This window comes from Centroberyx gerrardi, chromosome 17 (genome assembly GCF_048128805.1).
Source record: "Centroberyx gerrardi isolate f3 chromosome 17, fCenGer3.hap1.cur.20231027, whole genome shotgun sequence".
Taxonomy (NCBI): domain Eukaryota; kingdom Metazoa; phylum Chordata; class Actinopteri; order Beryciformes; family Berycidae; genus Centroberyx; species Centroberyx gerrardi.
The window spans coordinates 4,179,152-4,205,051 of record NC_136013.1 but is presented as its reverse complement, the minus strand read 5'-3'; the positions used below and the strand labels follow the sequence as shown (position 1 = coordinate 4,205,051).

Below are 25,900 nucleotides of genomic sequence, written 5' to 3'. Positions count from 1 at the left end.
AATCCGCGCACGTGGATAAAAACAGTAATATGTTCTGTTCTGCTACGCTATTGTACAATACGCCACTTTATGTTATGTTACATTATTTTAGACTTGACATTCATGGCACCTGTCCAACTCTGTCCAACCTGTCCGAGTTTTAGCCATTGTTAGTTGTTATTCTTCCTCTAACTCGCTCACAACTTGCACCTCTCCTAGCTCTCTTGTCAGATGCCTTAAGTGTTACTATGTATGGAGAATCAGCCCAAGTGACATGGTCACCTGTCACATTCAAAGGGATTGGGCATCTCTGTCTTTCTCTCTCTCTCTCTCTCAGAGGTGCACCTGTGACTGTTGCCATGGCAACGGTAACCTGTTGACCTGTGGGGTTTCTGGTGATGGGGTCAAAATCATCTGCACCTGCAGCTGAGGAGCTGTCTGTCAAGTCAACACCTGCCATCAGGCTCTGGATGGACTCAGCCTCAGCCTCAGACCCCACCGGACCTCAGTAGAAATTAGAGTAGAAATGTTTGAGGTTTGGGGAGGTGTTTTCTTTTGCTTTCTTCTTGAATGATGTGGTGGAGATCTGGCATGACTGCAGGCATCCATTCCCTTTGAAGAAGGTGCCTCACATTATGATTTAAAAAACCTCCAAAAAGGCTGAGGTGTACGGTGAGAAACAAAAAATGATCTGGCGATATTGATCACACAGTTGAACAGCAGGAGAAATCATTGACTTGCAGAGGCATATTCAGAGTGGCAGTTCTCAAATTTTTCTTTTAACCCTTTTTTATCCAGGCAAATAGGTTATGGCACACATTCACTGCAGTGGGAAGCCTGTCCATGCACAGCACAACACCCATTCAAGTCAGCAGACCAAGATTCAGCTGCAGTAGTTTTTAAATTAGTATAGATCTGAGATCAACATAGGAAAGAAACATTCTGAGATACAAAAAGGTTTTCGTAAAAGGTCTTTGAAAAGAATATCCTCTCTCTTGACCCTCTGCCTCTCTTTCTCTCACACAAATCTCCCCCTTCTCCTCTCTCCTCCCCCTCTTTACCTCTCCCCTCTCTTTCTCTTTCTTCCTGTATCCCTCTCTCTCCTTTCCCTGCTCACTTTCTGCCACCTCCCCTCTCCATCACTCTTCAATCACTCCCACCTCCCTCTCCATCTCTCCATCTCCCTCCTTCCCTATCTTCGCCCTCCCTCTTTTTCTCCCTTTATCTCCATCATATCCAGCTCTGTTCGCCTCCTTCCTTCTTTCTCTCTCTATTCCTCATTCTCTCTCCCTTCTCCTTACCTCCCCCTCCAATCTCTCTCTCTCAGTACTGACCTGGCCCGGGGCTGATCTGGTTGTCATAGAGGTGGATGTCATCTCCGCAGGCGATCGGCGAGTCCTGTCCCTCCTCTCGGCCCTCGCTGCCCTCCTCCTGCTCCGCCTCCCGCTGCTCTGGGGACACAACAGCACAGGGTCACCTCCTGGACCTCACCAGCTACCAGAAAAACTCACTTTTATTGTCCTCAGGCCACAGTGGCTGGCAAGTCCCAAAATTTACCAGCCACGTTCACCATTTCACTGGGCAACAAGATTTTTAGGATAGAAGAGTTATTTACCTGCTAAAGTGGTTGATACAGTCAACAAACTTACCAAGATAACAGCCAAATTAACCAGTATTTTGCTGGTAGCTGGCAATAATTTCCCACCCTGGTATGAGACCTTGGTTCAAACAGGATTAGCAAATACATTATTTGTTTTATTTGTTTGGGTAAAAGATATGAGAGTATGTTTAGAGTGGTAATTGTTGGCAAATGATGATGTGTTAGGTCAGTCAAGACAAGATGACCAAAGATGTAGCCTGCCATGTTTCAAAAGTGACATAAAATAAAATAATTTCTTATTTTTCTTATCTTTTTATTTAGTAAAAAGAAAAGCTATGCTGTCTTGAAGTCCCTGATAGAAGGAAGAACCTGTAAGCAGCAATACGTATTGTCATTGATTTATCTGGGAGAGAATTATAAATTAGTTTAATTCTTCTTCTCAGACAATCTTGCTTTTCTATATCTAGTAACCTAAACTAAACTAAAATGATGTCACATAGTGTCAAAGAAAATTGTCCCACTGAGCAATTTTATGTTGATTAGCCATTTAAAAGATTAGAAGAGAAGAAGGTTATAGACGTCTAGGCTAAAATGAGGCTACATGGGGTTTAGAAGTGAAAGTTTAGTGACGTCTACATCCAAGACTACATCTCCTGGGGTAAATGAAAAAAATAAAGCATTATCTTGTACAAATGGACTTCTCTGGTGCATATTTTTGATATTTACAGCTGTTTATGCATTGTTTAAATATGTAATAATGTATTTACTGCTTGCTCTAAAACTGGACTATACCTAGCCAAAAAAGATCCTGGCCTATGTGAGAGCTAAAGCAGAGACGTGACGCTAAAATGACATCTAGTGCTCAGTGAGGTAGAAATTCAGTTGGTCGATGGTCATTTTGATTTCAAGGCAATTTTTCAATGAATCACCAGGTTGGCACAGGTTTCTGGTGTGTACAAAGTACAAATTTTGTATGGAAGACGCCAGCGCAGGACTTAACTAGCCTGAAGCCTGTTTGTATGACTCATCCCATTCTCTCTTCCTGACACAGCAGAGCCTTAAATCCAATCCCACAGTAACTAGTGGGCTCCCAAATATCATCCGGCGATCGCCTTTATGCGAGGAGAACAATATCTCATACTCGTGCTCTTTATCTGCTGACCTTATCTGTGAGGAGGCCCCAATTTCAGTTCATTCAGTTTGTCTTGCATCAGGATCATCCCTCAGCACTTGACATTATTTGAACCTCGCTGCGTCGTCGCCTCGCCTGCATCCCTCTGCGCTTTAGACTCACCGGCTGGGCTCTGACTTTCACTTCACCTTGGGAGACAGCAACCGCTGCCGAGTGGAGGAACAAACGAAGGGTTTCATTCCAAAACGCTACCGTACCCATTTTAGGGAACAGAAAATAGTTGCTGGATGTTAATTGCTCGTTATTTAAAAACAAACAATTATATCTTCTAAAATGTTACAATTTTTTTTACTTTGCTAATATTCTGTAGTGGGTTTTAATCATCAAAGCAATCATTATCTCATATCTCAATTTGGAATGAAACTCTTTGAATATGGAAGAGGGCAATACACCACTATGCTGCACACTGCTACACTATCAGAATCAGAATCACTCGCAATTACTCGGCAAGTACAATGGATGTACACAGATTTGTCTTGCTGACATTGGTGCAGAGAGGTATCAACCACTAAGACAGTAACAGAGTGCAGAGTGACTAGGGTTGGGACAATATGTTTTTCTCTATATATCTCTATATGATTCAATACGTGATATGGGGTTCATGATTCAATACAACCACGATACGATGCAATAAATAAATGTTCAATGACAGCAAAGTCTGACTGTGCAGATATTATGTTTATTTCTGAGCCACAAATCTTTCTAGTGATGGCATTGGCTTGGTAGAATGTAAACAACAAATAATATAATTTGGATGGAGAGCTTGTGAAAATATGATGGGCAAGCCGTCTCATTTGTGATTACTACAGCAGAATAAAATGTAGCTAATATCACAATTTATTTTTCTGCCCCACGATACGTATTGTCACATTTTTGTATTGCAATATATTGAATTTCAGTATATTGTCCCATCCGTAATAGTGACAGACATGGTACAGGTACAACAGGACCTCACATACAGTACAAGACATAGGATACACATTAGACTTTTCATCTCATTCTCAAATACACACGCAGCCTTTGATCAGCAAGTGCATTCAGACAGCATGGCTGCATGGCTGCAGCTGCAAGAGGGGGGACGGCGAGTGGCAGCGTACATCATGGCGGGGCGACGACCGATCTCCGCTAATGAACCTCTGAGATGACAATGGTGGATAATGCTCGCTTGCCAACGATAATGTAATTGCATTTATATCTTGATAAAAGGTTGCCTAATAAAGACGGTTTACGTTCGAGCCCTGCGGGGGGCCCTCCGTGAATGTGCTGAGTGAATCGGTGTGTTGCAGGAGGGAATAATTGGCTGGGGGAGACGGGGAGATCCATTGCAGGCATATTCTGCCCTGACTGCTTGTGCTGCACATACTAATTGGGTGCCTCTCCTTGGCTTGAAGGTAATGAAACTGCCGTTATCATAAGAGCCGGAGCAAAGTTCATTATTTATATCCAAATGCACTGGGGTGTGAGAGCTGGGAGACTTTTCTGTGTTATTGCTGCAGCCCTAATCTTTGAGTCACATCTTTTACTATGCATATACTGTACCACACACTTTATTGGCAGCATTCAAATTAAAAAGTCCTTCTACCTCTCTTCTCATCAGCTCTTATGTCCTTGCCTAGCACTTCTCTATCATACCTGATCATTCGAGGGTCACAGTAATGTTTTGTATTTTATGGCGCTGTGACTCGAACACATGCACTCATTATTAGTTGCTCGTAATGACGGTGATCTAGATGATTTAGGAAATTAAGCACATTCTACTTTTTCTCTTATTGTAAGTTGCTGTGGAGAGAGCTAAATGCCTAAAATGTAGTGCACTGTGCATTCATCTGTCCTGGTGGTGGCTCACACTCACCCATTTCTTGAAAAAAGTATCCATTCTTGGACATCCCAGAGGGAGGCGCCTCTGTAGGAAAGAGAAAAGCAGAGAAAAACAGTAATCAGTGAGGTGAATCTGGGCAGACAGTAACAAGCCAAACAGGGAGCAATTGAGGACTTTCCTTCTAAAATGAGATATCCATTATTTGTTAAAACTGACGCCTATTTTTACAAGGTAATTGCTGCCATGACAGTAAATCGCACTAAAGGTTACCTTATAGCCATATAGTTATAGTTTTGAGGATGAGATGACCTGTGTTTTTAAAGTATTGACTGATGAATTTCATGTTCTGCAAAATAGATGTGTAGTGTTTTAGAAATATGATTTTCTGGAAGTCATATCATGGTTTTCTGGGAGTCCCATCCTAGAACAGCCTGCATCAAGAATAAGTCACTCTGGATAAGAGCACCAACTAAATGCTTTGAGTGAGATGTCAATGTAGAAGTATAATGTAAAATGAGTTGGTGAACAGCATCACCTTGCACAACCATACTACATAGTACACAGTATTCAAGTAGTATATAAAATACATTTTTCATTCCAAACATATTCATTAGGTAGAAGAAGTCTTACAAAGTATTATATCTATATGTAACTTTTTTTTTTTTTTTTTAACAGAGGTCTTGAGTTTGCTAATACATTTAATGATAATCTATAGCGAGTTTTGTTTTCAGGCCAGCAATCATTTTGCAATAGCAGTTGTTGCATTTTTAAAATGGTAGATATCTCATTTTGGAATGAAACTCTGAAAAATATAGGCTAGACCAAGAGCTGGTGAACAGCTTGACTACAAACACACAGACTGTATATGGTTACGCTTGGTGACAGAGTGAGAATTTAGAGTACACCATTTATAAAGGTAGCAGTGGCAGGGAGGAAGTGTTTGTCACGTGGCTCTGTGGATGTGTACAGCATGCGTATGGCATCGAAAGACGAGGCAGATATGGAACTGGGGTACTTTGAAGGTTATTGAGACATTCGGGCTCTGTTGAAGGAGGGGGTGGGGTGGTGGTGGGGGAGGGGGCTGTTGCTCTTCCAGACTTCAGTCAGGATTTTCTCGAGCATTAAGCCGATGTGTTTACATATTCATACTATAACCGAAGATCAACCGCATGCCTCGCGGATATTTCCCTGACTCGACTGCTAAAATCACGGCCATCGCACTCACAGATGCACATACTGAAAGGCAGGCACACACACAGAGGCACACACTGGCAAACGCATGGGCACACACACACACACATATACCCTTTATCTCTCTCAACAAACACTTGCTGTCATTGTCTGACACAAGCTTCATAAAAAACAATTCAGTGGCTCTTTTAACATGTTGAATTTGAATTGAATGTCCTCTGGTCCTGAGCTATGTGAAACTCAGAAAAAGTGATGGACAAAGAGATGTGCTTCCCCTCCTGGAAGGATTCTGTGATGTTACAAAACCTACAGCATAGCATCAGTGAAGATACAATATGTGATTTCAATTATACAAAGCAGAGCTGGAAATTTTATGAGCCATCCTTTACTCTTGAGGTAAGGCATGTAGACTGACTAAACTCAAGAGGAAAAGAACCGGGGATTCATTTATCCCCATTGCAATTAGGTTGCTTAATCTGCACAGGTAATGATGTAGCCTCTAGTGTTTTTAATAGATATTTGTATTTTGCACTTATGAGACTTTTTTTTTTTTTTTACATTGCACAAACCAGGTGACTCACTCCCTGGGCCTGTGCCTATACGTATGGCATATGCTATGTTGATTTTGAATCAACACATGCATTTTTAAACCCTATCTGCTGTTTCATGGAAGCGGAGGTAGATATTTTTCTCTTACAGTGTGACAGGTATAAGGTGTCACCAAGTGTCAGGTAAAGAAAAAATACCAACTACAATTAAAAATCTCCAAGTATTACTTGACAAAAAAAACACAAATTATAGTATTTGTGAAGGATAGTAGCCAACTTATGTCCTTGGTTGACACTTTTGTAGACTAGATCCTCAATATTTTAGATATACTGAATGATAAATTTCCGGTAATTTGCAACCAAATTCCCTTGTGGGATAATGGAAATTGTGAATGGAATGGAACAAAACTTAATTTAACTGAAATTAACTCAACTGAAAATTGAATTAAGGCGAATTATTTAATTAATTTGAATTAAACTGAATTGAATGAAATGATTTACTAGCCCAATGTAGAGACCTTCAGGGAGTCTGACTGGCTAATAATGGAGAATGTATCTAGTTTGACAGAAGTTTGGCTTCACTAGGCTAGCCCCCTAAACACTACAAGTAATACTTGGACATTTTGACTTGTAGTTGGTCATTTTTCTTTACCTGACAGTTGGTGACACCTTACACCTGTTACATTGCTAGCACTCCTTATAGAAACCAAGGGGAACAGCTGGCTGGCAAGCATGAGTTGGTTGTGTCCCTTGGTTTAACATGGAACGCTAAAAATGATAACAAGACATTTTAGGGAAATTATAGAACAGGTGTAGAAACTTTTACCCACATTGTGACAAGTGTCTGGTGAAGGAAACTAACAAAATAAAACGTATCCCCAGTAGTGTTTTCCCCCAGATGCCAAGGGAAGCCTGACTACCGCAAATATTCAAATAAAAAAGTACAAATCAACTCCCTCGTCTCATTCTCATGTTATGACAGGCTTGTGGATACATTCCTTCGACATTCTCTGCTGGGCTTGTATCACTGATTACCGTTAATCGTGATGTAAGTCACATAAACAGGAGCCTATTTTTGGCTTGGCTTCCTCATGAATTTTCCCAACCCCTTCCTATACAATAAGTCACATTCCTATTATGCAGTCTGCTTACCTGCAGCAGTTGCATTAAACATATAGCCTACAGGTGTGTTTCATAGCCTTAATACAAAGGTTGACTATGAGCATTAAGGATACAGTTTATAGATCTGCTGAAGTATTTTATCATGCAGGGCCTTTAGGGGTTTTTTTTATGTCACCTGCAAAATCTGTGAGTTTTTCTCTCCTTGCTGTTTCGTCATTTTTATATGTGCAGCTAAATAAACTAAATAAACAGAGTCATCATCACAGCTCAGTAGCCTGAGGCTCAGCCAGTGTACTTGCGTCATTGTGGGTTCCAGTCCAACTCCAGCTTTTTTTACTTGTTATTTTGTCTCACACACACATCACTCTCCATTGTAATCGATGTAATATATTATTATTATTATTGTTATTATTATAGTAGTAGTATAAAAAACGTGAAAAAAGTGGCTGAATAATAATACTGAAAATCAATTAGCCTAATTCAAATAAAATATCAACATGAGAAAGAACAAAAGAGTAAAAAATTCCCCCAAAAAATCCCCCAAAAACATAAAATCAATAAAACAGAATGTCATGAAAACCATGTTTAAAGAAATTAATTTCAGTAGAGATAGACATAAAAAACAAAAAAATCACTGAACAACAGAAAACCCAGAATATTATTTCCTGGAGGGTTTGTACTCGGTTGGACCGCTCTTTTATTTACATGGCAAATCATTGCAGCTTCCTGCGGATGCAATGCGTCTTTGAACTGCGTCTTGGTCTGAGTGCTGTGATCAGAAGTGGCATCATGAAGATTCATGTGCTCTGCTTTTATTGAGCTGTTTGGCACTGCAGGACGCATAAAGAGATTTAGAGGGACTGAAAGGGAATGCAAGTTGTCCGTGCGCTGGCTTTGCCGGATCAATTAAAATACAGCAGGAGGGTTAGTCTGTTGTGGCTTCATAAAGATCTATTGTAACAAGCTTAGGTTAAGAGTTTTGTTCCAAAATTAGGTATCCACCAAAAAACACTGACACCTACTCTTATGAAATGATCAATGGCAAAAAAAAACACAAATTATATCATTTTTGAAGGATAGTTTGATACTTTTGCAGACTAGATCCTCAATATATTAGATAGTCAATTTGGATAGACAGTGTTTTGGAGTAGACCTAAAATGAACTGTGCCTTGATTTGTTTTATTTATGGGATAATACATTTTGTCTTTGCTTGCATGCAACATGAAGATAATTGTTAGAGCTGATTAAGGACCTTGACATACTGCATGCTCTGATAGTCTTTTAGGGACAGGTTCATTAGAAGTCATGGGGGCTGGTCTGTTATGAAATCAGAAGCAGAATCAGTTAAATTGAGTGAATCAAGACATACTGACAACCTAAAGAGTCACTGACACTCATGGTACAAGGACAACTGGCTCTCACATACAATGCAAAGGGACAGGGCAAGAAATATGATGATAATGATGATGCATATTACTTTGCATGCCTGCATGCAAACCAAATGACCTGATCTGTGAAGAATGAATGTGGTTGGACAGGAGAAATGCATGAATAGTGAACAATTCACTCTCATGGAATATGCACTGCAAAAAAGTCCATCTCACCAGCATTATTTTAGAGAGTAAGATTAGAGATTTTAGGGATTAGAGATGTAGAGATTGTTCTGAGTCTTAAAATCTCAACAAGTAAAGCCATATCCGCCAACGAGGTGAGAGAGTTTTACTTAATTCCAAAGCACCTTCACTTGTTTAAAAAATGACAGAAGAGTGACAGTATCTTGAAATAAGGCTTATCCCTCTAGTTCCTTCCAGATAAATTCATTTCAGTCAAAAGAATTCATGTGCCAGGTTGCTTTGCATTAGAAAAAAGTGAAAATATCTCACATATTAGCAATTTTAAGCACTGGTTGTAAGACTTTAAGGCTCAATACTAGATTAAATAACTTGGTCAGATGGAAATGTTTTCAGTGTACCTAATATGTTAGCTTTTTGTGACATGTAGTTGTGCAGTCAGAGGTGTGTGTGTGTGTGTGTGTGCATGAGAGAGAGAGAGAGAGAGAGAGAGAGAGAGAGAGAGAGAGAGAGAGAGAGAGGGGTAAGAGGCAGACTCAAGGAGGGAAAAGCTTGATCTAATAACATTTAAATCCATAATTCTTACTTATTCTCATTTCTTACTTGCCACACTTGGGTTTTGATAATGACAGAAAAAAACTAACATGTTTCACAAACATCATAAGACATTTATGCACCAAGATCCTGTCTGTGCAAAGAAGAATAAATGCGCAGCGACAAAGCTGATTTCCTTGTGTTCAGTATGACACACACTGCAACCATATCTTAAAATGGGCTCTTGTTCAACTAGAAAATAAACAAAATTACCTTTTTTTCTCCTCCTCCAGGCTATTTCTGTAAACCTACAGAAACAATTCCCCTGTAAGCTATATCTGCACTGTGTGTGTTTAAGTTAATGTTTGAGGTGAGGTGTTTTTATCAGCCTCTTGGGGTTGTTAGGAAACCTGCACAATCTGTAATCTGTTACTCGTCTGTCTGCATTTTTGATACTCATGATTTAACAGTCACTGACAACACAGCTCTTCCACTGAGAGAATTAAGAGGACATGCTTCAAAACATTTCTGCAGAAAAGGGAAGCTCTCTACTAGCAAACAGGAAGTCAAAACTGGCTAGACCAGTATCACACATAGCCTATACCTCTCATTGCACACCCTGATCGCATCTGTGTGTGTGTGTGTGTGTGTGTGTGTGCGTGCATGTGTTTGTGAGCCTCTTACTTAGAGTCAGTCCTTTCATCACTGCCCAACATGTACATGAGGGAAATATCTCTCTGTCAGTCAGCAGAGTTTGGTATACATGTCACAAACCCACAAGCAAGGCAACATCTGCTCCACTCATCACTTGATGCAGTATCAGTACATACAGCATGACAATCTCTTCCTTTCTGATAAACCCAAACCCACCTCTGATACCAGCTATCTGCAAATGGTGTCAGGCAGCTGCTTGTTGCCTTTGCAGCTTTTGTGGTTTCTGCATCAGTTTGATAACTTGTGACGCAGCACGTAACAGTTGCCTGACTAAGCCTGAAAACGACACCCAAGCCGCTCTGAGATGGTGTAGTTGTTAAGACCGCTGCCTCTGGAGCCCTGCTTGCCTAATATCGAATCCCATCCAACCTTCTCTCCTTTGACTCCTCTGCTCTGCACCCTTTCAGTCTTCCTACGGTCTCAATAGGACGGCACGATATTGACAAATAATCATATTGTGATTATTTTGCTGAATATTGCAATTGCGATATAAACGCCAATACAGTATACAGACAGATTTTTCAATATTTTAGAATTTTCAGAAAACATTTTTTAATAAAAAACTGACATGTTGTTGCTTAATATTGCTCTGTTTGAATACAATTAAAGTGTTTCTACAATGTCTAATTTATTTTATAGGCCAGAAACTAGCCTCAGCACCAGAATCCCATGTTTAGGAGTCCATTTCGAGCACCCACCACTCTGATTTGAATTGCAGCCTCATGCAATTTGGAAATTGTAGTAGTTCATATTGCTATTTTTGATGTTTTTCGAATATGTGTGCAGCCCTAGGTCTCAATAGAGAAAAATGTTGAGGGAATTGGACTTACCACAGTCCTTAAGGGAAATAACATCTGTACAAAGTTTACTCAAAGACAAGAGGAAAAAGGCAACTTATAGTATCAGAGCCTCGGCATATATACAATACAGCCAGGTTGAAACCAAGCCAATCTTCCTCCCCAAGCAGGCTGATCTAATGCAGGGCACTGGGCTGCAGGTACATGCAAAGCAGATGCCAGAGCCCCCAGGGGGGACAGCCCAGGAATTTACGGGAGAGGTGAGGCTAAGAGTCTGCAGTGAGGAGGACAGAGGTATGCGAGAGATTAAAAGGTGCCCCTGCTGCGTTTGTAGGGGAATCTACGAGGGCCGGGCCAGTGCCGTGGAGGAGGCGGGGGCTTTTGTTGGCTAATTGTGCCCACGGGCTCTCTTGGCACCCGTCCTCCCTGGATCTGTGGTCGCTGAGACAGCCCAGGCGGAGAGGGAATTCCTCCTGATGCTCTGCTCTGCGCCATTCTGTTTTGCTATAGCACACCCTTAAAAACAGCAGGCCAGCATTTGGGCTTGATCTGTATTCTTTTTTTTCACCTCAATCGCCATATTACACACATAGTGTAATTACCAATTTGTCCCTTTGCATGTGCCTCCGCTACATGCAACACATAAATATTTCCTAAGAGGCGTCAGACTGCAGCGGCATGCTGGAGCACAGGTCAGGAGGAAGGGCTTCAGTGGCTTAGGGTGCGATCACACCTACACAGTTTGTTTTCTCTGGTCTGAATCATTGTGGAAACATTTACTTTGTTGCATTTTTGGATTTGGTTCATTTAGGTTCTAATTGCAACCAATCACAAGTGAACCGGGGCTATTTAAAAAATATATTTTTGTAACTGATCATCTTTCAAGTCAAAATAAATCTGATTCCAGTCCTTGTAACTTTAGCTAAGCATGATGGACTCTGCACTCTTTGCTGTAATTTAGCTTCTCTGGTGTTCATATCAATTAAGAATACATGAACAAATAGATGAATATGAGCATCAGTCCAGACTGTGTTTTGCCCTTGATTCGTTTTGTCATGATAGACTTTCTAACCAGAGTAACTGCTGGCTATCAGATGTCAACATTCGTCTACTTATATCCATAAAACCTTGAGCTTTGCGGTCGATTCCTGAAGTTGGTTCGGATTATGTTCTCATTCCTAATGAACCACACCGCAGTTCGCTTAGGAAGAGGACCGAAACTTGCATTTCCAGGCGGTCTTGGTGCGGTTATTTGGTGCACACCCAAGTTCAAATGGCATTGTTCTCACCTGGCCAAACGAACTAAAGGAGTAAACACTTCAAATAAACGGTTCCAAGCAATAACAGTTCAACAGGGATGGAGACACTGGCTGCTGTAGGGATTAAACCCTCATCCTAACCTTTCTAGTGATGGCAAGATCTCTCTAACCACTAGGACAAAGCCACCATGTCCAACCACCATATATTTCTGCACAGATGAAAAATGTCTGTGGTTATTCTTACCACCAGCTACACAGTGGAATAACCTAACATAAGCCATTTGATGGACGCTTTTATCCAAAATGTCTTACAAAACCAATCAGTGAATACATTTTAAATATGGGCTGCCCCAGTGGGAATTGAATCCCTGAACCCTAGCAGTATTGGTGCCATGCTGTACCCTTTGAGCTATAGAGGATGATGACAACCAAATCTATTGTGAATCAAACCAGTTATGAGACTTGTTTACTTCATGCTGCAGCATGTCAAAATCCTGTGGGGAGAAAGCCACAGTGCAATCCCTTGTGAATTGGAAATTAATTACAAATATTCAAGAGCAACATGATTTGGCTTGATTCTCAAATTAATCATAACCCCACAAGGTCAGACAATCATTTTCAACCCAGCTCCATCAAGACAAGTCTCTGCTGGTCTCTCATCAGATTCACAGGCTCACACTTTCAGTGCAATTTGCCACTCCATTAGAAACTGGAGCGGTCAACTAAAGCTTTCCTATAGGTTTCATTTCTCCTGCATATTCTATAATGTCCACAAATGCTAAATCTTTAACTAAAGAAGTTACTATTAATGTGTAGGCCTACCATTCAAATAAATTTTAGAAGCTAGCATAGTCAACAAAAGCTTTCCTGGTTTTCTCACGTCTCCTGTACATTTTATTTTATGTGTTTATGCTAAATCCTGAACTACAGAGGCTACACATTTAGATGCTGACCTATCAATTTTAATCAGTGTTAACATTAGTAGTATTCAACTACACTCCTTAGTGTTTTTTTCTCCTAAACATTCTGTTAAAACTAAATTAAACTAAAGAGGCTCACACTCTTTGGGTGATTAACCAATCCATATTACAAACTGGAGCAGCCAACAAAAACCTTCTTGTTTATCTGATTTCTCCTGCACATTCTATACAACCCTTTTTTACCCTAAAACTTTAAAGGGATTCTTAGACACTGTAAACAGTTGTTAGTTAATTTATAAGTTGGCTGTTAAGTTGTTGTTTTCTCTTGCATTGTATGTGACATCCTGTTGTCCTTGTGCCACATGTAAGTGTGGGCTGCGATACTATGTAAGTTGTCGATATGTCAATATGTATTGTATTTGGCCAATACAGTGATTATGATTCTGACAGACTCCAGCCTGCCAACCTACTGTGGATAACACTGCATTTGTTATTTGGTGGATGCTTTTATCCAAAGAACCTTAAAGTACCACGAGTCACATTGGCAGAAAAAAAATCAACTTTTGTCCTTCAGTTTCCTTGAAACAGAGTGGTAGCATTGTTGCATTCCTTCTTGAAACTCAGGGGTTTGACTGTGTTTGCAGCAAGCTCTGTCCCATGGTTTCAATAAGGAATGCTTACATTGCTAACAAGAAGATTTAGGAAAACTGAAGGACAAAGACTGAAACTGTGACTGGTGAAAATTGACAAGTGACACGTCAAAATTTCACAATTAAACTACAGAGACGACAAATCAATCGTCAGGACAATTGCCACTTCAGGACAGATTTTGTTATTGATTATGTCCCCCCCCCCCCCCCCCCCCCCCCTCGAGACAGTTTCCATTTTAGACATTTCAATGATGTTGAAACTGTTCACTCAGTGTCAGTTGTCCAATCAAATAGCTATCCAACTACTGCAACACAAGAGGGACAGACTGGTTGAGCTTCTCCCTTAAATAAACAGATCAAAGAATAAAATGTGAGCTTTGTTTAAACTAGAGGAGAGGCTGCTGGCTCTGCTGCAGACAGCTGTGTCCCTTGATTGGTGTCTGACATTGATGATGTCACAGCAGAGCCTTGACCACGAAGCTGGCTACAGTCGAGCTGTCTGGCAAGCAGGCGAGTGCTGTCCTGACTGATGCTGGACAGCAGTGTGTGTGTGTGTGTGTGCATTTTGGCATGGGCTGTTGGTGTGTGTGTGTGTGTGTGCATTTTGGCATGGGCTGTTGGTGTGTGTGTGTGTGTGTGTGTGTGTGTGTGTATATATACATATACACTGCATGCATGCATGAATGTGCATATGTAATTCTGTGTTCTTGTCTATATGAGTATCTACAGGTGTCCACGTCTGCATGCACGTGTGTGTTAGAGAACAGGCATACAAGTATGTGTGTGCTGTTAGTGCGCGCACGCACGCACGCTCGCGCGCGTGTGTGTGTGTGTGTGTGTGTGTATGTGTCTGTGTCATGACAGAAAGCAGAAGAGCTGCTTCAGGCTAAGGTGCAGCCCAGCACAGTGGTTAAAAGGACACAGCCACAGGCAAACCTGACCAAACTAATTAAAGCCAGGACAGCCTTGTACCTCACATCAGGCCTGCAAATTTGCTTTAGTTACATTTTTTAGGGAATACAGGAATATTCGTTACAGCAATTGACAGATCGCCATGGTACTGACCCTTACAACTGGTTCCTTGTAATGTTGGCAGTATAGGAATTTAAGCTCAATTATTGCACTCAAAGTAATTCAGTCTGGATAACTGCGCAAATTATGCCTAAAATGAGAATTTACATTAGTGTAAAAACTCAACATTGCAGCATTTGTGTTTTCCAGACTGTTTTTTATCGGTGTACCCTCTCTGCCTCAGCATCAGGTCTGTGGACTGAAAAGCTGTGCAGTAATCACCTGCTCCTTTCACCTGAGAGGGATTGATAGTTATAGTGAGCTGGCTACCGTGAGTCTGCTGATGAGTCCAGCTCCGGGGTTTGGTCTGCGGTGCGGCTAGTGGAGGCGTCGTGACTGAGGTTGGCGCAGGAACACACTCCAATTTGAACCCCTCCACCCTCCTCCCACCCCGCCTTTTCATCTTTTAATTTCTCCCTTTCCTCCTCTGTCCTCCATCCATCCTTTTGTATTTCTCTATTTCTTTCTCCATCTTTCTCTTCCACTGTCTCCACCTCTCTCTTTTTTCTATTCCTTTCTCATTTCTCTCTCCCCCTCTCAGTCTCTCTTTCTATCTCCATCTTCCCTCTCTTGCTTCACTTACTCTTGGTCCATCTCAGTCTTTATTTTTCTATCCTCTCCCTCTCTCTCTCCCCTTCCTCCCTCACCTTTTCTCTCCTATCATTCTCTCACAAACACACAATCACACACAGGTTTAGGCTTATGCTCAGGTGCTGCTGCAGGGACACACTGCTTGGACGGCCATGGTTTAGGGGAGGTGTGTGTGTGTGTACCATGTGTATGTGTGTGTGTGCGGTGGTGGTGTTAGTAGCGAGCAAGCAAGGCAGTGAACGAGCTGGCGAGTGAGCGAGTGACTGAGGATGCCGTTCGTCTACACACACCAACCAACCGCTCGCTCTGTGCTGCAGAAATTGGCTGCTCCCATTTTCATAGAAGGAAAAAAGAGCCAGTGCTAGGGGATTCCTGCTAATTGCTTGCACATTCCCCTCTTCCTCTGGCTCGATTAAAGCCAGGCCACCATCTCCCTTTCAAGTCTGCTGTTCTCCACAGTGGGCTGAACACAGCCCACAGCCCTCTACTGTACTCTGCTCCAGCCCGCCATCCGACAATATATCTCACTGCTTTTCATTTGTGTTGTCCCCCACAGAACTACACAGACAGTTTCAGCTAAACCTCGCTGTAAGGCAGCAGGAGAGAAAATGTCGGCGGAAAGTGATCTAGGTCTAGTCTACTGTCCGTGTTTCACGCTGTTCTTTTGCACTGGATGTGAGGTCCTTTTGTCCTTATATCATGTGTGTCTCGATGCATGTTACTGCTGTATGTAAATTGCAGATTTGTCTCTGCATCAATGTCATTGAGGCAACGAGTGATTGTGATTGTGACAGCGTTTCAACTTAACAACCCTAGCCTGGTTCCAGACTCCTGAATCGCGTTGCGCCCACTTTTCAGATTTTGTTGAGCGATTTAGAGAGCCTGATGTTTCCCTTGTCAACGGCTTGTTCTTGTTCTGAGAGACAATCAAGCCAATCAGCGCCTTTGCGGGCGAGACTAAAGTTTGAACCGTCTGTGAAACAGTTTTTCATTGGCGTTTCGGCAGAATAGATTTGTTGAAATCTCCCCCTTAACCAACATATTGTCTTTGCAAAGACAATATTTTTGTCAAAATTGGCCAGCATTCTTGGTAAGTTGGTAAATACGGTAATGTCAGAGCAGCCGGATATTTCAGTCACTAGTGATTGGTTAGGGGAAAATCACCCTCCCACCCCACACAGAAAATGGCTAACGAGGAGGCTGAGTAACGGAGTGGTAACGAAATGGCCATTCAGTCTGAATATCAGGCTAAAACAACCCTCTGCTGTACCATACTCCAGCCTGCCGTTCTAAATATCATAACATATGCAATTTGATGGCTGCTTTTATCCAAAGTGCTTTACAGGATTGTGCATCCATACATTTTTATCATGGGTGGCCCCAGTGGGAATCAAACCCCTAGCCCCGGCAGTGTCTGCGCCTTGCTCTACCTGTTGAGCTGCTGTCCCTTTGCTTAGCACTACATTACACTGACAGAATTTCAATTAAACAACCTTGGCACCATACTGTACTCCTGCTTACCATCCTATGTCTCTCTGCTATCCATGTTGTTTAATCCTCATCACTCAACCACACTGAGTGTGGAGTCGTATGTGTAGTCCATAGTCTATTGTGTGTCTAGGTGAGGTGCTTTTGTCCTTGTACCATGCGTGTCAGTAAGTACTGCGCTACTGTGCAAGTTGCTGATATGTCCCTGCACCAATTCCACCAAGTCAAATTCCCCTACATTTATTGTACACCACCCAACTGCAGTGACAGAGTTTTAACTAAAGGATTACAAATTACACCAATTACAATAAATGTGCTGGAATTTTAATGCGGTTTGGTGCAGAGGCAAAAGGACAGCTTAAGCGTCTACTGGCGTAACATGGTACAAGGACAAAAGGACATCAAACACAGTGCAAAGGGACAATGCAAAAAACGAAATATGGACATAGACTATACGTTTGAGTCTACGTATATAAATTCAGCTTTCAGTAGCTTTGTGTGTAAAAGCAGCATGGCATAAACAACCTTAGTGTGTGTGGGAAAGAGAAAATGTCTGCAGGAGCCACTGTACAACACGATGCAACATGTTTTTGTAGAAGAGTCCAGCATGCACCTTGTTTGACTGGCTTGGTAGGGTTGTACATGACAAGACATGTGTGTGTGTTTGTTTAAGTGTGTGCCGGCTTGACTGTGTATGCATTTGTGTGCCTGTATCTGTGCATGCCTGTTTGTGTGTAGTTGTGGCAATCTAACAAAGTGTGTGTGTTAATGCCCTTCTGAGTGTGCGTTATTCCTGGTATACGTGTTGCCATACTCTATTTAGCACATTGATATTTCTGCTCAGGCACGTGGATGGGGCAGCCTTGCAATCGAGGGTTGGGAATTCATCGACACGGGCATCCTTGGACATCTTGGAATAATTACTATGTTGGGGAGGGGGTGGATTGAGAGAAGGGAAGAAGAGGGGAGGTGGGGGTGGGGGGGGGGGGTGGGGGGGGGGGGTGGCGTCGGGAGTACCGCGCAGCAGAGCTTCACATCTACAACACTGTTTTGTTCTGTTTGTTGCTTTTGAATTAAATTCACTGCAAAGGAGAAAGTAGCCCGCACAGTACAAATTGTTCTGTCTTGGCTCTGTTATGCAGCCTTGGTAGACCGTACAAGAGCAATATTGAATAGGAACTGAGACAAATGCCTTGCCTGTCTATGGTGCCATTTCCTGAGCTGTAACCTGTCGAGTAAGCTTTAATCTTCAGTGAATGGGTGTGTACATGTTAGAGGTTGGTGGTAAACTGTAGCCTAATTACAGTACAGCAAGTCGGAGCGGCATGTCATGACCAAAGATTGGGAGGGGACCACCAACATTGTGTGTGTGTGTGTGTGTGTGTGCGTGTGTGTGTGTGCGTGCGTGCGTGCGTGTGTGTGAGCATGGGACTCTAAGTTCACAGAGATCTGCATTTTCTAACTGTGTGTATGTATGTGTTTATGAGTTTGAGCATAAATGTAGATCAACAGTTATCGTCTGCATTTCCTAATGGGTAAGTGAATTTGAGAATGTGTGTATGAGCGTGTGTATGTGTGTACGCCTAATGTATCTGTGTGCATTTACACCTGCTTGTGTGTGACGGAGCGCTCTTTTGCTTTCAATAGGAAGACGATGGCAGCTGACAATCTGCTTCGTTTCTTGGTTCATAACCTTCCATCGTATTTTGAACGAGATTAAGACATGAACTCTTTCTGAAGTCAAGTTAAAGCGGATCAGTCTACACTATAGGGCCTGTAAAACCAGTTACCCATCTTCCCCTTTCACCCGGTGAAAACATTCTCTTAAATACTGCTCGTAAATTCAAGCATGTCATCTGCTGCTAAAAACGAACACAGACAGGAAATCCACTTGAGGAGAAACAAGCGTTTTACATTCAATTATGTGCATAAAAAGGAACTATCCAATAATGCCAATGCCTGTGAGACTTTCTCCTCTAATAATCAGGGTTAAAAATATAAGAGTCTAACTGGATTAGGGTGATTACTGGTTGTTGTTCTAGGGTGCAGAACACCAGTATTTAAACCACACTTTATCTGACCGTTGAAAAAGACGATAGCGCCAATTTAATCCGCCTCCTCACAATAATAGATGCTATTTATACATGCACATCTGGGGGCCCCTAAAACAATGAGGATGTGTGGAATTAAAAGTTGTAAAAGAATAACATGTTTCCAACAAGAAGGCTATTTTTGTGCACCGTACCAATAGGGACAGTGTTCTAACATTGTGGGATAGGGTGTTTAACATCTAGGAAATTCCACATTTGGGTCCAGTTTTGTATATTCAATTCACTGTAAGAACCAAGATACACAGTATAGGATATACAAGATGTTATGAGACAATCCAAATGGGCCATTTTGATTACAATCATAACCAACTGCATTTCATTATACATTAGTTCTGGGCTGTAGTACTTGAATCTCGACCACTTTTCTGGCGTCTCAGTTTTCTGCCTGTTTCATCTCGGACTTATCTTGGTCTCGGCTACTTTTGGATGTCGTCTAGACTTTTTCCTGCCTATACAAAACTATAAAAAATGGGTAATTTCATGGATGTTTTTATTATGTCATTTTTTCCCCACAAACAATTTAAATGATTTCACCTGTAGAAACCTGTGTATGTAATGGGTCTCAAACTTCTATGCATTGATTAGTTGGATATTGAAGGGTAAAATACAGAGCTCCTCCAGATAGATCTACATCTCTGTTCATCCTTAAGAAACTCCTTAACCATTCTTGGTCTTGAATAGGACTCGACTTGCTCTGTTCTTGTTCTTGACTTGGTCTCGACTCCCTTTAGACCTGGTCTTGACTGGAACTTGACTAAACCTGGTCTTGGAATTGACTTGAACTTGACCAGGTCTACAGCCCTGGTTTAGTTTCAATACAAAATTAGATATGGCGAAATTGACAGCTACTGTACACTGACAAAATGATCACTGCCATGAAAGTAAAACTTTTTGTAATATATATAATGTAAAAATATAACATGTTTCCCCCAAACTAAATGTACTGGATGAAATCCTTTCATTCCTTATAGTAATAGTAGTAGAAGTACTAATTGTAGTAATAGAAGTAACAGTTGCTGTTGTAGTAGTTTCACTTAATTGATATAACAGTGGGAAAATCCTTTATCACTGAAACACTACGAGTGATAAAATACACAGGACAAATGACAGTACATCGGTGACCTACAGAAACACACTGTAAATAACCATCAGTGCCTATGGTACTGGGAGGCCACACAATATAAGGAACTTTGTGAACTGTCAATATGCTTCCCCCGCACCAATGGCACCAAGACAAATTGCTGTTACACTTGGCGATTAAAGAGATTCTCATTATGATATGGCTCACTATATCATCCCCTAAATGCCATTCCCCTATAGATTAAACTGCCCATCCCTATTGACTGGAAATGCTGCATTCATCATGACATTAACACTATGAGTACAACAGGAGGAAATGTTTTCAGACTCTTCCATCGCACTGTCTTCTGCATATTGTGCCTTTTTTCTCAAAATATACAACTGTCCCTGCTACGTGTGTGTGTGTGTGTGTGTGTGTGTGTGTGTGTGTGTAATTGTAGGTGTGAATGTGCAAGCGAAGGAGTGCATATGTATGTATAGTATGTGTGTAGGAGAGGGAGAAAGAGATAAACAGAGAAAGAGGAAGATGGAGAAAGACAGAGATGTAAAGACTGATAGCAGGAGAGAGAGAAAAAGTGTGTGTATGTGTGTGAGATCAAATTGTAATGCATGTGTGGTCTTCATTCCGTGCGCCTCGAACTGTGCATGATGAGTGTCTGTGTTGACACATCTACATAATTGTTTCACATGTGTAAACCAACACAAATGATATGTTGACAGAATTAATTGTGTGTACTGTTATGTGCTGTGTATGGACAATGTCGGCGATACAGTAAATGTGAGTCTATGTATGCATGTATGAGTGTGTGCGCTAGTGTGTCTGTGTGTGTGCGCACATTGGCGTGTGTGTGAATTTTTACTACGTATGTGTGTGTGTATGCATGTACGTACACTTGCATGTGTGTCTGTCTGTGGGTGTGTGCATAAACATGCGTGCATGTGTTTATGTGACATTCCTGTGCCTGTGTGTGTGTGTATGTGTGTGTGTGCATAGCATGTGTGTGTATGTGTGTGCGTATGTGGTACTGTATAATAATTTGTGTGCGTGTGTGTTTCTCCTCTGCCCAGATGGCTGTGCTCAGAGGCTAGAGCTTCTGAGATCTGTTGCCAGCGGTGAATACTGATCAGAGATCACTGTCACATCTAGCTACAGCATGCACACACACGTGCACGCACAAACACACACACACACACACACACACACACACACACGCACGAACACACAGGCACACGTCATCCATCTTCACTCACACACACCTCCACTTCCACATGGTCGAACTACTAATTCACACAGCCACTATGTGTCCTCCATGCTGATATTTTCTAGCTACAGTCACCGTCTCTGCAGCCTGCGATCACCACTACAACCCTGATTATATGGCTGTCTGTCACACCTGAGGATCCACTTCCTACTACCTGTGAGAGTTCATTTTTATGTAGGGATTAAAATATTTAATCATGACTGTTTAAAGAAGACAGTCAAAAATTTTCATTGGCTTGAGTGGCTGGATTTACAGTTACTACATTTTCAATAATCCATTGGTTTTGGATGTGGTGCTGAAAGGCACTCCTTCCAAAACAATAATTTATTTGTACACAAATATTATCACAGTTATATAATTTCAGTTAAATGGGAATGTTGCTCCTGTGAAATAATTAATATTTGCAGCATTTAAGCTTATATCAATAGTGAATTAAGGAAAATAACCCAAGGGAGAAGAGGGAATATAAAAGTCATTGCTTGGTGTCACTGTTGAACCATTCTGTAGGTACGTGCCCACACTGCGTTGTTGCAGGCAGCTTCCTTTTGTTGTTGTTGGGCATTTTCAGTCCAACATTTGAGAACCACTGCTCTGTTGTAACAGAGAAGCAGAAAGTAAATCACTATACATCTCGCAATACTAACTGCAAAAATCAAATTTTGTGATTACAACTGGGAGCTCTCTGGTGATTCACAACTCTATAAAGTGGATCCTGATTTCCCACAGTGCCAGCTCCTCTTTCACCTGTCAGCAGATTCTCACTGATAATGACAGGATCAGGAAGATTACTTTCAATATGCTGTAATAAGGGTTGATAATGGTCAGAGATGACAATAATAATGAAAATATATATACATATATATATATATATATATATATATATATATATATAATATTTTCTGTAATCTGTATAACACAATGGGTAGTTTCAGCCAAGCAATCTGATAGATCGAAGACGCATTCCAGCCAAGCTGAAAGGTCTTGTATAGCATAGTTTGCTGTGCTTTATGTTTCAGAAATCCAGAGGGCAGTAAAACCAGAGTGAGTTTTCAAAGCCAGAAGCCTCTGCACCTGGCAAAGTAATTGTTGAGTCATTGGTAGTGATCAATAACTCCATCAACACCCTGCAGATACAGTATATTATGGTTGTTTTGTGCTATAGGGCGTTCAAAATATTACTTATTGCAGGTTAGGGTTAGGGTTATCCTTTAAACCCAAGCTTAGGTTACATGACTTCATAATTTGAATAGGCCTAATTATAATTAAATATAATTTCCACAATACTCAACAAGATTTTTAATGGATCCAACCAGTACCAAACCTTTTAAATGCCCATATCAAACCTTTCAAATGCCCATATCAAACCTTTCCCCTACCAGTGCCAAACCTTTTGAATGCCCACATCAAATCTTTCTCCTACCAGTACCAAACCTTTCAAATATCCCTATCAAATCTTTCTCCCTCACAGTACCAAACCTTTCAAATATCCCTATCAAATCTTTCTCCCTCACAGTACCAAACCTTTCTGCTGCCGGGACCAAACCTGCCCTCTCTCTGCCTCTAATCAGCTCCTAAGCAAATGAATGCAAATGACTCTTCAGAGGACGAGCCACAGCAATGTCCATCACGCCCCAACACACACTCAGTGGTGTAGTTAGTGTGCACGGCGCATGACGCTCGCAGACACACACACACTCTCACACTCTCACCAGAGCACGGATGAACTCCGACAAACACATACACACATAAATGCGCGCGCACACACACACACACAATCACAGACATAATATTCCCGCACTCACACATTATCCCACACACTGTCCTCATCACACACGCACAGAGGCTCATGTACACACACACACTCATGCACTTAAATACACATGCACGCGCACACACACACACTCTCACAGATACATAATATTCCCGCACTCGCACATTATCCCACACAGTGTCCTCATCATACACACATGGGAGCATACACACACACGCACACGCACACACGCACACACACACAGACGCAGTATCCCGCTCTGCCTTCCCAGACAAAATGAAAGTGAGGAGGCAGCCGCATCACACCTCCAAATGGGCTCTGGGCTCTCAGAGGACTTTCTGTGAGGGGAGAACTCGTTGCTCTCCTGTGGCTGTCACCAACACTAATCTGTCTCTCTTTCTCTCTCTCTCACACACACACACACACACACACACGCGCGCGCGCACACACACGCACAAACACAATGATTTCTCATACACATACATATGTGCACACATAGACGCATGTGTCCACTCACACGCAGACAATCTCATCCTATCTTTCTGTCTCGATCTCACACAAATATGTGAACGCGCACATATCTTTTTCTCTCTCAATGTCTCACACACACAAACATACATACACACACACACAGAGGCATGTACACACACCATCTCTTTCTCTCTCTTGCGCTGTCTCGATCCCTCTCTGTCTAACACACGCGCATGCACGAGCATAAGCCCAGTCAGTGCCACACATGAGAAAGTGGATTTTTGAAACCAGGCTTTCTCGGCATTCCATCTCTCCCTGCTCGACAGGTATTCTGTCTTTCTATGGGTGGATCTGCGATGCATTCTTTTCCCAAGGTTCCGTTCCTGGACTGAAGATATACGACGTGGGAGCCTCTCATGTCGCATACCAGACATAAACAAGAAAAAAAAGCCTAACGCGTTCACAAACACACATGCACAGAAACATCTGCATTTCTGTAAGGAAGACAAGGCTGCTACAACCCCACCGCCCCTGAAAAAACCCCAAAACATAATCAAAAACAGGATTATTGTCAAAACCAGAGCATTGCCACATTCCTAAGTACACAGAAAAAGCAAACGCAAAAAAACAGCAAAAATATACAGTAGACCACATGCACGCACAAACAGCTGCCCTCCCCGAGAGTGGAAGTGGAGGTAGGCTGCACATGTTTTGCAGAGGGGGTTCTCAGGTTTCACTAGGTAGGGAACCCCAAGGTTCCCTCAGTGAATGCTGTGTCGTGCTCAGCTGAGGAGCAGCTCTCAGAGCTTTGATCCACTTACCCGAAGGCACGAAATGAAGAACTTTGTTGGTCTCCATAGTTGAGCGAGTGGTGGCGAATGCACACTTCCTCTCTCTCCTCCCCCCAAGTCAACCCATCATGGTTGTGTTATCCTGCGCTGATGAGTGTGAGATCACCTCTGCTCCCTTGCTCTGCTCTGTTTCTGACTGCCTCTCAGACACATGCAGTGACTCAGCCCCACTTTGCCTGCCTACTCACAGTCTCACCACTGGGTCCTAGTGCCTCTGCTTTCCCCCTCCCCTCTCTCCCAGCCCACCAGTAACTAGCCTATGACAGACCAGTATGCAACAAGGCAAAACTCATGTGAAGGCACACCTCCCCACCATACCTATCTGAACATGGCGAACCCAAACCAAGGAAGCCAGTTACCTCCATCATGCCATAACATACTGTATGCCTCACACAGATTAAACCACACTGTTTCACCATGAACGTGGGGCACTCTCTCACCATGACCACATTCACATATGTCTACTGTAGCGTCCTAATTCTGATTTGTGTTACACTAACTTGGTTAACTTACAAAGTGGCACTGTTGAATCTGACAACTGTGGTCTGTCTCTTGCCATGCCAAGCGTCAAATCATCACACAGACTGTGAAAGGAAAAATGCAGCTTTGCAAGTCTGTACTATGGTTGACTACTGACACTATCACACAGTGATTTTCTTACATAGGTTCACAAATGGAGACTAAAAGGTTTATGTTGCAAAACATGTCGTACAAAAAACAAAACCGGCAAACCCAAACAGAATTTCCATATGAAGTGTTTCATTCCAAAAGGGGGTTATAAAATGATTATTATAATAGTAATGATACTTGAGTTATAGCACTAAATCTGGAATATAATTTAAGTTACTCGTTATTTAAAGTGGTTATTTTGGTCATCAACAATGTTCATACCATTCACCACCCATATTGCTGCAGTGGAGCTGTTCAGTGGCCAACAGTTGAAGACTATGTTTGTACTGGGCAGCTCCCTGGTGTGAATGTGTTCAAGCGTATGAGTGTGTTGCTGAAGAAAGGCATGTGTGCTCAGCAAACCTTCCCTGGATAAATAAAGGTGAAAGAAAATATCCGCCCCGTAGCCTAGTTGACTATGTTTTAACCTGCTTAGGGTGCATTCACACCTGGCATGTTGAAGCGGTTTAACTGAACTCTGGAGCGTTTTGTCCATAAGTTTGGTTCGTTTGGGCGGGTGAGAATCATGCGATTTGAACTCAAGTCTCAGTCCTCTTCTTAGCAAACTGTGGTGCGGTTCATTAGGAGTGAGAACGTAATCGTACCAATTACAGGAAACGACCCCTAAACATACAGTT

General features: G+C 42.0%; 1 protein-coding gene across 4 annotated transcripts in view; it reads right to left on the bottom strand.

Annotated features, from left to right (window-relative positions):
• Positions 1-24,709, bottom strand: part of slc4a11 (solute carrier family 4 member 11) — a 72,282-nt gene extending 47,573 nt beyond the window's left edge. For 2 of the 4 annotated variants that reach the window (XM_078289588.1, XM_071922505.2), the window contains exons 1-3: positions 24,564-24,709; positions 4,624-4,674; positions 1,314-1,430 (exon numbers count right to left, since the gene is read on the bottom strand). In XM_078289588.1, coding sequence (XP_078145714.1) covers positions 1,314-1,430; positions 4,624-4,674; positions 24,564-24,600 — 205 coding nt within the window. In that variant the 5' untranslated portion in view covers positions 24,601-24,709. Of the gene's footprint in view, positions 1-1,313; positions 1,431-4,617; positions 4,675-24,563 lie in introns of all 4 variants that reach the window. The other 2 variants (XM_078289589.1, XM_071922506.2) reach the window with 2 other exon arrangements.
• Between the last annotated feature and the right edge of the window lie 1,191 nt (positions 24,710-25,900).